This window comes from Aegilops tauschii, chromosome 1, assembly GCF_002575655.3.
Source record: "Aegilops tauschii subsp. strangulata cultivar AL8/78 chromosome 1, Aet v6.0, whole genome shotgun sequence".
NCBI classification, from domain to species: domain Eukaryota; kingdom Viridiplantae; phylum Streptophyta; class Magnoliopsida; order Poales; family Poaceae; genus Aegilops; species Aegilops tauschii.
In genome coordinates, this window is record NC_053035.3 from 170,784,506 (window position 1) to 170,801,119 (window position 16,614).

Consider the following 16,614-nt stretch of genomic DNA (forward strand, 5'->3'; position numbering starts at 1 on the left):
CATCAACTAATATTTGTTTTTCAACTACATAATTTTTATTCCATTTTTTCATCTTTTTGCATTCATGTGTTCACTAGAGATGGCAGCTTCAAACCAGCAGACATGGCAAACATTTTTTTGTTTTTTTTTAGCAATTTTCATGGTTGAATGTGCCGTATCATACATGGAAAATAAGACCGTATGATCATTCACTTGTTAAATATCTTGTTGGTGTATATCTTGCTCATCTGCCTCTCCATCGGTAAATATGTTAGCAATTTAAGCTGCTTGAGTGCGGTGTTTGCTTCTTGCTGTAGCTCAGATCCCAATATTTTCTGTTGAAAAGCTGAATATTGCTTGGCAAACTGCAGCAATGAGTTGCCAGGGCTCACGTAACGCTTCAAAACAGCATTGAAACCCTCACTTCATTGCGTAGTCTGCAGAAATGGATAGAAGCACTGCATGAAGAAGGCTAGCACCTAGTACATCCGCTTCTCCCACAGGCTATTAAGTGTCTCGTTGTCTTGGACTTGGTATGTTTCAATCATAGCCGTCCAGCTCCGTTCAAACTCCTCCACTGTCAAGTTGTGGTCCACACACAACTCGAATGCCTTGTGTAGCTCTAGACGGTCAGCAAAGAATGGTCCTAGCGTCTCTTCAGCCTTCTTAATAATATGCCACCTGCAGTGCCTGTATACTGCCAACGGAAATACCTCCTCTATGCATGCACGCATGCTAAAGTCCTGGTTTGTTATTATGTTCATCGGAGCAAGTCCATCCATGCACTCCAAGAAGGTTTTGAACAGCCAAGTGTAACCATCAGTATCTTCGTTCCGAACGAGACCGCAACCGAACTGCAAGGACTGATTGTGGTTATTTATTCCTATGAATGGAGCACATGGAATCTTGTACATATTCATGAGATATGTCGCGTCGAACAAAATGCAATCACAGAAATGTTTGTAAGCTCTTCTTGCAGCACCGTCCACCCAATACATGTTTCTGACACGGTCCTCATCGTCCAGTCTTATCCTGTAGAAGAAAACAGGATCTGCTTTTGCTTTCTCTTCGAAGTAGGCGATCGTGTCTTCTATGTTAGCCAACTTGCTCTCTCTGCGGTACTTTGCCTTTAGGTTTGTGATGTCTGCTGGTATGTAGGGCATGCTACTCAAACTTCCATCTTTGCTGTGGATCAGGGACAGTATCTGGACCATTCTTGATGGACCGATGTTACAATCATGTAGCAACTTTATGAATTTCTTCTCGTGAGGACTGAATCCTCTATGGGCGCTCAGAAATTTTACTAGGTAAAACTTCTTTATCAGGTTGTGGTTGTGTTCTTTGACATATTCGGTGACCACCCACCATGCTCCATCTGCGTTTAGCTCCATCGTGACAGGGCATCCCGTCTTGAGAATGATGCCTCTCTTTCGTTCCGGCACGACATCCACAACACCTTAACTCTTCTTGTTCTTTCATGCCTTGTAGCACCTTAGCTCACCTCTGCTGTACTCGTTAGTTTTTTTATTTTCCGATGGTATTCTGTGTTCACCGCAAATCCATGAAACAACGCATATCTCTGGTAGTATTCCTTGGCATCTTCAAATGAACCAAATCTCTATCCAACATAAGGTGGTTGAGGTGGCATGATTTTTGATTGCCCCTCTTCTTCCTCTCCTTGTGTTTCGTCATCAGTTTCATAATCCACTGCAGTATTGGCGGTTGTTTCTTCTGTTTAAGCATTGCTTGTGTTGGTGCGCAGAGGCGTGCTTGTCGTCATTGTTGCAACGATTGCCAGTTCTGACACTGATTCTGCATTGTTTCTCGTAGTATCGGTGACTGGCTCGTGGAACGCCCCTTCCGCGTGCTCTGAGGTACCCATAGTAGATGTTCGTGCATCACTGTTGATTGTAGTCGAAGCTCCTGCAAAATCAGGTACGTGTGTAAGCAGTATTGCTTGAATGGCATATTCATTGAAATGAAATATGGCAGTTGCATCTGATTGTTCATGGCAACCGCATATGAAAATATGGTACACAACTGCAGTTGTATAATTTACATGTATAAATTGTTGGAAGGTGCAACTTCAAAAATCATGGCAACTATAAACCATCTTTTTTTGGCATGACATCATGCATATCTGCAAGTCTTGAGCATCTGCATTTTGGCAATGTATGGCAACTGCAGTTCTCCAGCCATGGCAGCTACAGTTGACCTAATATGGCATCTGCAGTTGCCAAGTCATTGCAATCAACATCTTAACATCAAATGCATTCTAGATATGAGCACAAAAGGAAAATGCAGATAATCACTAATGGCAAGTACACACAGACAGTAATTGATAAATCTAGATGATCATAGATGACTAATGGCCGTATTCACTTGGTGGCAATTGCACATGCTAGCACCACCGTGACAAGTGCACTTTCCCAATGCTTTTCCACAAAGCAAATGCATAATTTTTCCTGGTTCACATATTACCTTGTTGTGCCATACGTGTTAATCGAAGTTGGTGTGCCACTTCAAGTTGGTGTGTTGTATCTGCGTTACTGATGGCCTGCAATGGTGCAGCTTGCCACGAGACCTCTGCTGGTGTGGTTGTACCATAAGAACCTGCGATCATGTCAACGTATATCATAAGATGGGATGCCATGTTTTATTTTTTTGTATGAAAACATGTTAAATCTCATTTTTCCTTGTCGTATCATGTGGAAGTTTAGCTTTGAAATCATGGAAAACATAGTGCACCATGCAAGGCAATTACAGTTGACAAGCATTGACCAACTGCAGTTGGTCAGGCATGGCAACTGTAGCTATTAAAACATGACATATATAATTGTTCACTCATGGAAACTGTAGTTGTTCACACATGGCAAGCACAGTTGTTCAGTCATGGCAACTACAATTGTTCAGACATGGCAACTGCGTGCAATCAGGTATGGAAACTGGTAGTCGTACATTTAATTTGACACATGCAGTTGTCCACGGATGGCAAATACAGCTGACCAGGCTTGGCAGGTGCACTTTCCATCATTTTTTTGATTTCTACCCAATGTCATCTATTTTTCATTTCTCGTCACACCACGTAAACACCAATGTCATCTAGTTTCCTTTTCTGATACACTGTCCGCAAGATCATTTCATACGTCGCACCTCTATATGACATTGATGGCAGGTATCCGGTTGCCACCTGTTGCCACGTGTTGCATGATGGTCCCGTGTTTTTTTCAAAATACTCGTGAGTACTGCTATCCTTGCAAGTTTTCTTCGCCACATTAACATGCTATTTTTTGTGTTACCTTGATTTGTCACATTTGCTACTTGAAGTTGGTTCCCCGCATATGTATCACCGATAGTCCCCCTGTTGCATCTTGCCATGGTATCCCTGCCTGTGGTTGTGTCGTAAGAACCTGTGAACAATGTCATTGTAGTACATAAGTAGAATGCCATTTCCAAGTTCACGAACATGTCATCTGTCCTTTTTTTGATCATGTATCGTACCTATGCCCGCGTACTGCTCTAGTAGTGGCAGCAATGGTCCTGCGGAAACGAGTTGATCGTACTCTATTGCATCTCAAGGGGGCGCTTGCGGCCTTCCGAAAAACCAAGGATCAGTCCCGTCTTCATGATTCATTTTTTTCTTCTTCTCCCACTGTGTTCTCAATCACTGGATGAATACGAACGCATCATTATTCGAATTCCAATTTGCTATTTCCACATAAAAGGGAACACGGCAATCTTATCACATTTCTGGCATAAACAGCTATTACAGGATGGCAAGTAGGAAACATCGTAGCCGTGCATTTCTGTTGATAGGGCATGCATATTCATTCTCTTTCTACAATCTGGATGGCAACTACCATGTTGAACTGGCGGCAACTAACAACATAACATGACGGCAACTACCAACATAGATAGGTGGCAACTATTTTTTTCCCTTCATACGTACTGGCCGAATTTCTCTGTTATGCCCTGCTTTCCCACTGTTTTCAACATTTCCCCCCATCGTTTTTTCGTCCAACTTTTAGTGAATCCTAAACATACTTTCGAGCACCTTCTGGTGGCAACCCAACTTAAGAGCTTAGTTCGAACTTCTGATCACCCATAATTATGAAAGATCAGATGTAGGATACAAGATGGCAACTTTTATATACTTTGCAGGGCAGAGGATAATGCACATGAACGGTCTGATTCATGTGATTCGTAGATCCATGCGACACAAATCTAGTATGTATGTGGTATGTTTTGCCATGACCTTGTGGATCCAGTTGCCATCTACGTGGGAAATCTAGAAGTGAAATTATTGGGGGGAGGAGATAGGAGAACGAGAACTAGATGCAGGATGTTTAACTCACCTTCTGTGTGAGTTCGTCGCCGTGGGTGGGGGGAGGTGGGGCGCTAGCGATCTGATCTGGTTGCCATGGCAAGTAGAGAGGGAAGAGGATGGAGGTAGGGTGGGGGCGCTAGCGATCCGATCTAGTTGCCATTGCAAGTAGAGAAGGAAGACAATGGAGGTAAGGGAAGATTAGCCAATCCGGAGGTTGGAGACGACGGATGATGGCTACTGTGGCTCGCAGGCGGAGAGGGACGACGACCGAGAGAGGTCCTGCGGGCCACGGGGTCGCTCGCCCGGACGTGTGGATGATCGCGCCGCACACCAGACATGCGGGCTGTGACTGGATGCACCCGGGCATCCTCATGCGGGCGGGACGGTGTCGATGCCGCACGGGACGTGTGGCACATACCCCCTATGTTGTAGGGTGAAACGCTAGGTGGGATCTTTTCACACTTGGAGGGGGAAAAGGGCAAGAACACACAAGAACACAAGAGGAAATCACTCCGACAATTCCCAATAACACATCCACTAGAATAGCATCACAAGATCCACAAGTTCACAAACACAATCAAAGGAAAGATACAATGATAATGTTCATCCCACTCCTTAGAGATGAGGTCTTGATGCTGGTAGTCTACTCCAAGGTGGAGGTCTTGGTTCAACAAGTGGATCCTTTCCTAGGAGGCCTTGATCTCCAAGGGAGGAGGTGAGAAGAGCAAAGCTCACAAATGTCTCATCTAAATCTTTTATATCCCTCTAATGAGCTAGGTGGGGGTACTTATAGTTTAGAGACGAAATAAGAGGGGAGAGGGATACAAGGGCAAACGCCCAAAAAGGCACGCATGCCCTCGGAGGGGTCCGGGTACCTGGGGCAAAGTGGCCCGGGCACCCGGACCGGTCAGAGCCACCCGCTCAGGAAGGACAGGGCACCTGGGGGCGAAGGGGCCGGGCACCCGGCCTGGTCAGGGGCGATAGGGGAGTGGCCGAGCACCCGGGGCTCCATGTCCGGGCACCGGGGGGGCGGCTGGGAGCATGGGGCCGGGCACCCGGGGGTGGCTGGGAGCAGCGCCCAGGGGGGTGCGGGCACCCGGGCCCACAATGGCCGGGCACCTGGGCCTGGCAGGGGCCGCGCCTAGGTTCAGGCCGGGCACCCGAGGCCAAAGTGGTCGGGCACCCGGAGTGTCCAGAGCCTCCCCTCCTTCATCCTTCTCGCTCCTTTCCTCCTTCTCGTTCGTAGGTGCTCGGGTCCTCATGCTAGCCTCTTCATGATCAACACCTTGATATCTAATCATGCATAACACTTCCGTTTGAGGTAGGACCCAAATCTTGTGTGAATTGAGTGGAGCTCGAAGAAGGAGTTCACCTCGTTCTCGATGGCGCGTGCGCGTGCTCTTGTCATCGGTCCTCTCGGTGCTTGTGGTGGTGATGGAGTGTCGTTGCGGATGGACTCGGGATGCTCCGCATCATCTCCCCCCCCCCCTTGGGAGAGATCCGTCCACGGATCATGATCATCATCACCATGGTACTTGGCCAAGTCTTTGACGTTGAAGATGTCGCTAATGTTGTACTTGTCACGTGGAATGTCGATCTTGCAGGCGTTGTCGTTGTAGCGTGCGAGCACCTTGAATGGTCCATCGGCTCTCGGAAGTTGCTTTGACATGCGCTCCTTGGGGAAACGGTCCTTACATAGATGTAACCATACTAGATCACCAGGTCGTAACACCATCAGTGACTTGTTGATGTTGAGCTTGGAGGCAAGTCGTTGTACTTGGCGCTTGATCGTGGAACGTGTTTCTTCATGCATCTTCTTGAGGTAGGTTGCTCTTGCACTAGCGTCTAGGTTTGCTCGTTCTTGAAGCGGTAGAGGAAGGATGTCCAACAACGACAATGGGTTGAAGCCGTAGACAACCTCGAAGGGGGAATTGACGGTGGTATAATGTCTTGCGCGGTTGTAGGCGTCACACACTTAGCAAAAGGAGTAGCAAAAGTCACATCATGCGCATACAAATCTTTGATATGGTCAAATCCAACAACATTCAATTCAAGTTGAGTAATTAACATGCATTTGCGGGAAAGGGCATCCGCCACAACATTTTTTCCCTTAATGTACTTGATCACATAGGGAAAAGATTCAATAAATTCATTCCATTTAGCATGTTGTTTATTCAACTTGGTTTGACCTTTAAGGTACTTAAGTGTCTCATGATCGGTATGCATGACAAACTCATGTGGGCGAAGATAATGCTCCCAAACATGCAACACACGCACTAAAGCATACAATTCTTTGTCATAGATGGGATAATTAAGTTGAGCACTGAAAAGTTTTTCACTAAAATATGCAATGGCTCGCTTTTCTTGCATCAAAACTCCACCAATTCCATTACCACTAGCATCGCAATGAACCTCAAAAGTTTTTTCAAAGTTAGGCAAAGCAAGAATCGGAGCATGAGTAAGCAAGGATTTGAGCTCATCAAATGCGGTAGATTGCAAAGGTCCCCAAACAAAGGGTGCATTCTTCTTACTCAAGGCATGCAACAGTGCGGCAATAGTGCTAAAATCTTTCACAAAGCGACGATAGAAGCCCGCAAGGCCAAGAAAACTATGCACTTGTTGCAAGTTTGTGGGTTGTGGCCAAGTTTTAATTGCTTCAACTTTAGACTCATCAACATGGACACCCTTTGAAGAAACAACGAAACCCAAGAAAACAAGCTTGTCAACACCAAACATGCACTTTTTCATGTTGGTATAAAGACGTTCCTTGCGAAGAGTTTGCAAAACGGCCCTAACATGAGCTACACGATCTTTGATGGATTTTCTAAAAACAAGTATGTCGTCAAAGTAGACCACAACAAATATGTATGGACGAAGCACAAAATGCATAAGACGCATGAAAGTACCGGGAGCTTCGGATAAGCCCATAGGCATAACCAACCATTCATACAAGCCAAATTTAGTTTTGAAAGCGGTTTTCCATTCATCACCTTCTTGTATGCGGATTTGATAGCAACCACTTTTGAGATCAATTTTTGCGAAAATAGTGGCACCGCTAAGCTCATCTAGCATATCATCAAGGTGAGATATGGGATGCCTATATCTAACGGTGATAGCATTGATGGGTCTACAATCGGAGCACATGCGAAAACTACCATCTTGTTTAGGCACAAGGATAACCGGAACGGCACAAGGGCTTAAGCTTTCACGTACATGGTCGTTGTCGATGAGTTGTTGTTGTCGAAGTGCTTCAGCGTCTTGCTCCTCTTGGTGTTGGCGCGCCCGCTCTTCCTCTTGTAGACGTTGGCGTTGCCTTTCTTGTGCTTCCACAAAGGTAGCTTGATTGTGGCGATGGCGATTTTCTTGTGCTCAAAGTTGCTCTTGAGGATCAATGCCGTGAAGAGGATTGCGGTTTGCTTGACGGTCTTGGCACGTAGCTCGTCGAAGAGTGTTTGATGTCGGAGTACTTGAGCCGACGATGGTGTCCTAGGAGTGCCGACTCGAGTGACTCTGTCTTGAGTAGGACGACGAGGTAGAAGAGCGGTTGACCAACAAAGCCTGAATCTTGTCCATTCTTGCATTGCTCTCTTGTTTTTGTTCGTCGAGCTTGTTGTCGAAGTAGTCTCTTGTACGTTGCTCGGAGAGGCGTAGGTCGGTGGCGAGATGGTCGATGCGGTCGCTCATTGCTTGTTGTTCTTGATGCAAAGCTCGTTGTGCACCAAAGAGGTGGCTCTTGGTGACGAAGGAGGTCATGTCGCCGTCTTGCTTGAGGAAGAGTGGATTGGTAGAAGAACTCGGCCTATCCATCATATGAAAGTGGAGGTGAGTAGGAAAATGAGAGAACAAAACCAAAGTTACCTTTTCCGAAGATTGTGAATGAAACAAGTACGATCCCACGTGATGCTATAATAGGAGAATTGGTACCGGGTATTGTTTCTCACACCTACAAGTAAAAGGCTTATGGAGTAGCTCGGTTAGGATGGTGGCAAAAAATTTCAAGCAAATGTTAGTCAAGATATCGATAAGGTTGAGAAGGTTCACAAAATTGCAAGTAAAGCAAATAGATCAAAGCCAAGAATATCACTAGGAACACACGCACAGAAGATAGATGGGATCCGCACAACCAAGGAGTGAGCTCAAAATGTGTAACCACGGAAAATGCTCTTGTTGTGCGAATGCTAGAGAGACGCTAGCTCGATTGCTCAAATGGGCAATATACGCTTGTGGACCAACCTATGAGAGAAACGTGCCGTCTTCAATCCCAACTATGCTATGTATGTGGTGACCAAGATGATATGTCGATGCTCAATGCTATTTCTTACAAGCTCTTTGTTTCTCCTCTTTTGCTTAAAAGCTTTTCTTTCTTTTTTCTTTTTTTTCACTATGCTTGATGCTCGAGCCAAATATGATATGAGACAAGCATGTAAGATATGCACGGGAGAGACTTATGTCACTAAGATGATAACAAGATCACTACAGTGCACAATAGCGTGGCCCGGCAATTCTCAACTTGCTAGTCTCGATGGGTAAGTAACGCAAAATGGCTCGGGTTATCAATGCAAAAGCAAGGGTAAGAAGTAAGTGTCGTCGAGGTTACCGTACTTTCTTACGGTTAGCGGTGTCAACGGTGACGATCGTTGGCGAAGATGACTCCGAGGCGATGATGAATGGCGGTGATGTCGATGTCACACGTTCCTAAGTAGCCGAAACACCTTAGGAAACGAAAACCGCAACTCAAAATCGGTCAAATGCGGAAGGTGGGTGTTTTTATGATGATTTTTTATGGAGGCTAATGGTGGTGGTAATGATATATGTGGATGGGGGATGTCAAGAGCTTCCAAACAAGCTAAAGAACACGAAAAACAGACTTTGGGGGTGGAAGTTATGGTCAATATGGTGTTGTTGGTGGGCTGATTCGGGGGGGGGGGGTGCGGGCACCCGGGGGTGGGAGGTGCGGGTGCCCGGGGTGGTCAGCGGGAATTGGCCCGGAGGTGCGGGCACCCGGGGGTTCGGGGTGCGGGCACCCGGTGGTGGTCGATTTGGGCGGAAAATTGTGGGGAAAAGCAAAATTCAGTGGATTTCGTGGTGGGAAGGGTGGGGATTGATGGGTAGGGGCTAGATTCACTTGCCAAACAACAAATCCGTGGACCAAAACAACCAAATATACAAGATCCAACAAATTGCAAGAAAAAATTGAGGCTATTTTTGTGGGGAATTTCGAATTTGGACGAAAAACAACAAAATCAAACTAGCAAATGGGGGGATGGGACTCCAAGATATGAATCAACCTTGCTCATGATACCAAGATTGTCACGACCGGATTTTCGGGATATAAATTCCCAAAAAAACGGCCTTGTGCCCACCAGCCCCAGGATTACTGTTAGCTGGTGAGGCACCAACTTGATACAAGGATTCCAAGCGAGGTACAAAAAATATGTAGTACAAGACCATTTAGGCCTAGGAGTACAACACTTGGTTTCTAGTGGTTGAGGGCGGAAGCGGTTGGTTACATCTGCGTCTATGGGACTCCATTTCCCACAAGAACAGCTGACCAGGATAACTCCTATCTTCGCGAGGCTGCAAACGTCAACACGTAGGTTCCGAGGTTTGTCACCGCGATGCTTATCTCCAAGCAAGGAATCTGGCCAAGACAATAGCCAGGGACAAGCCAGTGAGTACGTTTGAATGTACTCGCAAACATTAAGAACACGGGTATAATATATCAAAACATGCTCCAGATTAATTAGATGATCACACGTCTGCCGCGAAATATGCAAAAGACCATGATGCACACATATGGTTAAAAATATTCCAAAATAAAATACTGGGTGCCAAACGAGGGTCTGAATGACTCCTCGAGAGGAAACTGCAAGAATAGTAATACTGGTGCCAAACGAGGGTCTGAATGACTCCTCGAGAGGAAACTGCAAGAATAAAAATGCCGCAGTCGGGCGTCGGGGCGACACCACATAAAGGGCTTATAAAAGATAAATGAACAACAAGCATGCCGTAGTCGGGCGTCTGAGCGACACCACAGAAAGGGCTTATAAGAGAATAATCACAGTGAGTATCCAGGAGGTAGAACCATCCCAGGGATACTCAAAAAGAATACATAATATAAATGGTTAGTCCAGAAATAATTCATATGTGCCATAATCATAAACAATATTTAGTTCAGTCGTTTCTCCATCCGAAAACCGATAATATGGTCTAGTCGAAACGTATCTCCATCCGAATACCGTTACTGAGCTCTGGCTAATTCGTTCTCCATCCGAAAACCGTCACTGAGTTCTAGCTAAACCGTTCTCCATCCGAATACCGTTACTGGTTTCAACTCAGACTGTGGTCTCTACTCAAGAACATGACTATCCAACAGGATATATCCTCTGCAGAGGGAGTACCATTTTCCCACGAGTGACGGGTTTACTTAGTCCATCGGGACTAATTCCGTCTACGGTCTTTTAATTGAAAACACGCCTGACCTGCACACACCAGCTTAACTCACCGGTGTCTGGAATCACCCACGACACCTGCCAAGCAAAACTCTAAGTGGGGAGGCTACAACCTCGACGTAGCATGGGATCAAATTTCTATTCGCGCGCTCTAAGGGGGTGCCCCCCCTCTCGGTCCCAACCGGAAACACCCATGCCCCCTGACCAAGTGGCATGCCTACCGGAGGCCTCCGGTATCTTCCACCATGGCCCCTCTGTACGGTGTGTGCTTTGGTAGGGGTTAACAACTTACTGAACCATACCCTGTCCCCTGCAGGGACAAGTGGTGGTACCAACAAATAAGGAAGCTATTGATCAAGACTCGATCTACAACCGACTCAGGTGGTCCAAGAATCCTCCAACAATATTACCACTAGTGAAATAAATCACCACTCCTCAAGCCTCACCATGCCATGCCGGACATACTCGTCTCGACGAGGGACTAGGGACAAGCTCGTGTCTACCCAAGACCACGACTTTCCCGGCTTCCTACCGGTATGCATGAGGAGCTCACGAGGATGATCCAAATCACTAATGTATCCATTGCTGACCACAACACAACTCCAAAGTGCACTGATGCATGAGACTATATCGATACATAAAGCCAACGCATATACCAAGTCAAAAGGTGTTGTGATCGCACCAGAACACCACAACAAAATATTATGCCAGAGTTCAGAAATGCTTGCCTTCAAGAGTATGCAAGGGATGCACTTTTTGAAAGCTTTCCCTTTCCTCCAAAATCCTATTTTGCAAAATATACAAATAACAAATATTTCAAACACAGTACCAAAAATTGTCTCAAATATTTTTGAAATAAATCTTAAAATAAACTAGATGAAATTTGAGAGAGGTAGGAAAAAGAATAAACTCTTTTGGAGTTTTATTTTAAAAGTTATAGTCAGTCAAAGTTTGGTCAAATCTCTGTTTTTAAATAAAACCAGAAAAGAAAACGATTCAGAAGGAATACGCTTTCGCAGTAGAGGAGACGCACTCGGGAGTTATGCGCCTTCACTTAAATAGAGAGAGGACGGCCGCGCGGGTCACTGACAGTGGGTCCAGGGGGCCCACTGGTCAGGTTTGACCGTTCTTCCCTCCTTCTCCTCTCTTCTACCCGACGGGAGCGGGGCTCCGGCGATCGCCGTCGACGAACGGCAGCGCCTCACGGGCATCCAAGGGCGGGGATGGAACGGCCAGACCGAGGCGGTCCTCTGGGTGGTTGTTGGGTCGTCGGAGGTGGAAGGAGTCGCCGGCGGCGAGCTCCGCGGCGGAGAGGGCTACGGTGGTGAAGTGCTTTTTGTGCTCCGGTGGTCTCCGATCGAAGTTGGGTAGCTGGGCAGCTCCGCAAGGACCAAAGGGAGCTACTGGTGGTGTTGGATTGGCGGGGGAAGCTCCGGTTGCGACGAACGGCACTGGATTGTGGCGGCGACCGAACTTGCCGGAGTTGGTGAAGACGGTCCTCTCCGGTCAATCTACTGCTAGGGGAGCTCTACGAGGAGGGTCTGATGTCGCCTGAGTGCTCGAAGGGGCTCGGGGTTCCCTTTAAATAGGCGCTCGAGGCTGGCTCCCGCGGTGGCCGAGGATAAGATCGCCGGCGACCACTTTTCTGTAGTTGCAGGGCATCGTGGCGGCGACGAAAGCGTGCCGACGAGCGGGAGGATAAGCACGGCCTGTGCTCTGGGGCAGCTGGCGTGCGCTGGCGGTTTGGGCGGCGCCGTCCGCGGCGGAATCCGCTGCCGACGCCGGCGTGCTGCCAAGGCGGCGCTGCAGGGTGCCAGGGAGAGCTTGGAGGGTACTGGAGAGAGGGCGAGTGCCTGGCGTGGTTCGGCAGGCGAGCAGGGGCCAGAGATGGGACGCGACGAGGGCGGCAGAGCGGCGTGTCGGCTCAGTGCGCGCGCGTGCAAAACGTGCGCTCTGGGCGCGCCCAGAGCACGCACGGCAGGTGTTCGACGCAATGCCAGTGTGCTCTGGAGAGCTTGGGCGAGGCTGGCAAAGAACAGAACAAGGGTAGGGGTGGCTAGGAGTTCAGTGGACAAGGTTGTTGGGCCAGTGGAACAAAATCACAGTGCAAACAAAGAACTCATGCCAAAACAGACTGTGCACACCAGGTGTTCGACAGAATGCCAAAAGCACTTAGGCAACTCTTGGAGTGGCCAAAATCCCCAGATCAGGGTCTCTTTAGATGCAGGAGATGATGGTAAGATCACTTGGTCAAAACCAGGAACTTGTTAGTGCAAGTTTTGCAAAACTCCAGTTTTGGACAGAAAGAAAAAGGGTTTAAAGCATGCACTTCAAAACTCCAATGAGCCCAATCTCCTGGACTTAAGAGTTTGGTAGGGAGGGCTACAAGTAGGAAAAAGCTCAGGGTTACTAGAGCAAAGGAAATAAGGTTGCAGTACAAATCACCAATTTGGACCAGAATGCAAAAGAGGTTGATCCACTCAATTTTTTCAAAGAACATCACTGGGTTTTTGCTTGAAGATGAATTGTATGCATCCACTGACATCTCCAAACACTTGGAAGAATTTTTAAAGAAATATTTAAATGGGTTGTAGTGCAAAAATGCCTACTGGACCAGATTGGAAAAGTTGGTGTAGAGCTCAAAATCTCCAATGGCAAGAAGGTATTTTAAAAGTGATGTGGAACCATCACATGACATCCCAAAATTTTGGTGGAAATTTTAAATGCATTTGTCAAATGGTTGTAGTGCAAACAGGCTCCAAATGTAAAAGAAATCATTTTAAAGGAAGAAAGCTTTGAGGAAAAATAAATCTTGCAAAATTTAAATCCACTGATGAGGAATTGTTTTATAAAAGAGAGCAATCAAGTCCAACAATACCTTTGAAGGTTTTTCCCACTTGAAGCAAAAATCCAGAATCACAAAAGGTAAAACTTGACAATTGGAAAAAGTTTTATTTCCTGGCAACATTTTAATAAATAAAACAAGGCCGAAATTTTGGGGTGTCACAAAGATGTTGTAGGGTGAAACCCTAGGTGGGATCTTTTCACACTTGGAGGGGGAAAAGGGCAAGAACACAAGAGAAAATCACTCCAACAATTCCCAATGAGACATCCACTAGAATAGCATCACAAGATCCACAAGTTCACAAAACACAATCAAAGGAAAGATACAATGATAATGTTCATCCCACTCCTTAGAAATGAGGGCTTGATGGTGTTAGTCTACTCCAAGGTGGAGGTCTTGAGTCCATATGTGGATCCTCTCCTAGGAGGCCTTAATCTCCAAGGGAGGAGGTGAGAAGAGTAAAACTCACAAATGTCTCATCTAAATCTTTTCTATCCCTCTAATGAGCTAGGTGGGGGTACTTATAGTTTAGAGGCGAAATAAGAGGGGAAGAGGGATACAAGGGTAAACACCCAAAAAGGCACGCAGGCCCTCGGAGGGGTCCGGGCACCTGGGGCAAAGTGGCCCGGGCACCCGGACCGGTCAGAGCCACCCGCTCAGGAAGGACAGGGCACCCGGGGGCGAAGGGGCCGGGCACCCGGCCTGGTCAGGGGGCCGACAGGGGAGTGGCCGGGCACCCGGGGCTCCATGTCCAGGTACCGGGGGGGGGGGGGAGGGGGCTGGGAGCAGGGGCCGGGCACCCAGGGGTGGCTGGGAGCAGCGCCCGGGGGTGCGGGCACCCGGGCCCACCATGGCCGGGCACCCGGGGCTTGCAGGGGCCGCGCACCCGGGGGCAAAGTGACTGGACACCCGGAGTGTCCAGAGTCTCCCTTCCTTCATCCTTCTCGCTCCTTTCCTCCTTCTTCTCGTCCGTAGTTGCTCGGGTCCTCGTGCTAGCCTTCCATTTAAGGTAGGACCCAACTCTCGTGTGAATTTGAGTGGAGCTCGAAGAAGGAGTTCACCTCATTCTGGATGGCGCGTGCACGTGCTCTTATCATTGGTCCTCTCGGTGCTTGCGGTGATGATGAAGTGTCGTTACAGATGGACTTGGAATGCTCCCCATCATCTTAAATGCCATACGTGTAGTGGATATCGGTGTCAAAAAAGAATTCACTGGTTTGAGAGGCCCGGTAGGCCTACCTCACGAGACGACGTCGTCGCTATCACCGCGTAGTTTCGGACGCCAAATGAGACGGCCCCAGCGTCGTTGCCCCGTCGTCCCGTCCCCAAACCAAACCAATCCCGATTACCTAAACGCAACGAACCCACCGCGGCGGCCAGGCGCCTCCGTCCTCAATTCCCAGCGCAACCGAGAGAAACACGGAAGCGGACGCCGGGGCACGCTCGCCTGGGAGGCCACCATGGACATGGACAGCGTGGAGTGCCTCTCCCTCCCGGACGCCTCCATGGACGTAGACGACGTCGACAGCCACCAGCACCAGCACCACCACCACAGCATCCCGATCCATCCCGTGCACCTCGCCGCTAACGGGGGCGTCGGAGGACGCGCGTTCGCGAAGATGAATGCCGGGGGCGCGGCCGCGGCCGGGGGAGTGGGTGCTACCGCGGCCGCCGCCGGCGGGCCACCGGCGACCAGCGTACACGAATTGCTCGAGTGTCCTGTCTGCACCAACTCCATGTTCCCGCCCATCCACCAGGTAGGTGCTCTTCGTGGCACTCCGCGTTCCCTGATTTGGGGGTGGCTTGTCTACGCTTCTCGATTTGAGATGAGTATGCGTGTGGGTTTGAGTCTAGAACTGGATCCGGTGGCTGTGATTAGGGTATTCAGGTGCACAAAGGTTGGTCTTTATGCTAATTTTGATGGGATCGAATTAGACTCGCGTATTCTAGCGGAATCGTTTAGCTGGAATGGGGATTTTTGCTCCCTGTAGGGATTGGGTGATTGTGATTCGAAATGGGCACATATACGGATTTTTGTTAGGTTTTGTGTTGATTTGCTCCCTTCCATGCACATATTGAATTGACACATATCTTCTGTTTTGGATCTGAGTCGAGCTATTAGTGTGTGGAGTCTTTCCCTATCTACGAATTAATTGTATTATTTAGGGGGTAAATTTTTTTTTTTTGCTTTCGCAAGCTCCAAATACTTTGGAATAGTGGAGCATTTTTTTGGTTTTATTTGCCGCTTAACTTGTTCTTTTTCTTTTGATTTACTGTTTAGCTTGTTGTTGCCGATCATTTGTCTTGTTGCTGCTTTTAGTAACCTTTGGTACTTCTAGTTTCTTGGACTGTATGCAACTGAGAGCAATTCTTGATCCAGTGAGAGAAATTGTTGATCCAGTCGCTTAGGTAGTATGATGAGGAATACTAGATGAAAAAAAAAAAATCGTGTCAGATTTGTTTGGCTACTTCTAGATGCTTCCACTCTAGTGTGGTGTTTCTTTTCTTTTCTTTCTACTCTACCTGCTGCTTCTAGAGTTCTCTAGTTATAAGTAGCTGTGAGTAGAATGGTGAATCCTAAATAATGTTTTCTAGAGTGTTTCAGCTATAAGTAGAAGTATGTGAAGGCTTCCCAAAGCCCTATAAATAGAGGTCCTCACCTCTATTTTGTAACCCAGACTATGTACCCACTACCTATAATAGAGCTTGTTGTTCTTACCTAAGATCTTGGAGTAGATCTTGTGCTCTAGGAGTTCTGGATTGAATTCTTGCTGCCATATTGGCCTACATTGGCCTCTAGAGCGATATCTAGCGCAACACGTTGAAGTTGTTCCTTCAACACTTGTGCTGTACACATTGTAGCAGCAAAATGGAGTTGCTCCTCCACAACCTTTGTGCTGCTTCAGGTGGTATCAGAGCCTCGTTGATCCATACTAGTTCTTGCTGTCCCCTTCGAGAGCAAGCTGCAGCAAGCAATGGAGCAATTGGAGAAAAGGATGGATGTTGCAGAA

General features: G+C 47.6%; 2 protein-coding genes across 2 annotated transcripts in view; one reads left to right on the plus strand and one right to left on the minus strand.

Annotated features, from left to right (window-relative positions):
* Positions 1-458: 458 nt before the first annotated feature.
* Positions 459-1,370, minus strand: LOC109766445 (protein FAR1-RELATED SEQUENCE 5-like). Its single transcript, XM_020325207.1, has one exon. It carries the CDS (start codon positions 1,368-1,370, stop codon positions 459-461), a length of 912 nt encoding a protein of 303 aa, XP_020180796.1.
* A 13,487-nt stretch (positions 1,371-14,857) lies between these two features.
* Positions 14,858-16,614, plus strand: part of LOC109766443 (E3 ubiquitin-protein ligase SINAT5) — a 29,644-nt gene continuing 27,887 nt past the window's right edge. Inside the window, exon 1 of the mRNA XM_020325206.4 lies at positions 14,858-15,360. Coding sequence (XP_020180795.2) covers positions 14,890-15,360 — 471 coding nt within the window. The 5' untranslated portion in view covers positions 14,858-14,889. The remainder of the gene's footprint in view (positions 15,361-16,614) is intronic.

What these genes read in the sequence shown, in the direction of transcription:
- LOC109766445 (XM_020325207.1), bottom strand. Translation starts at nt 1,370, where the DNA reads ATGGAGCTAAACGCAGATGGAGCATGGTGGGTGGTCACCGAATATGTC.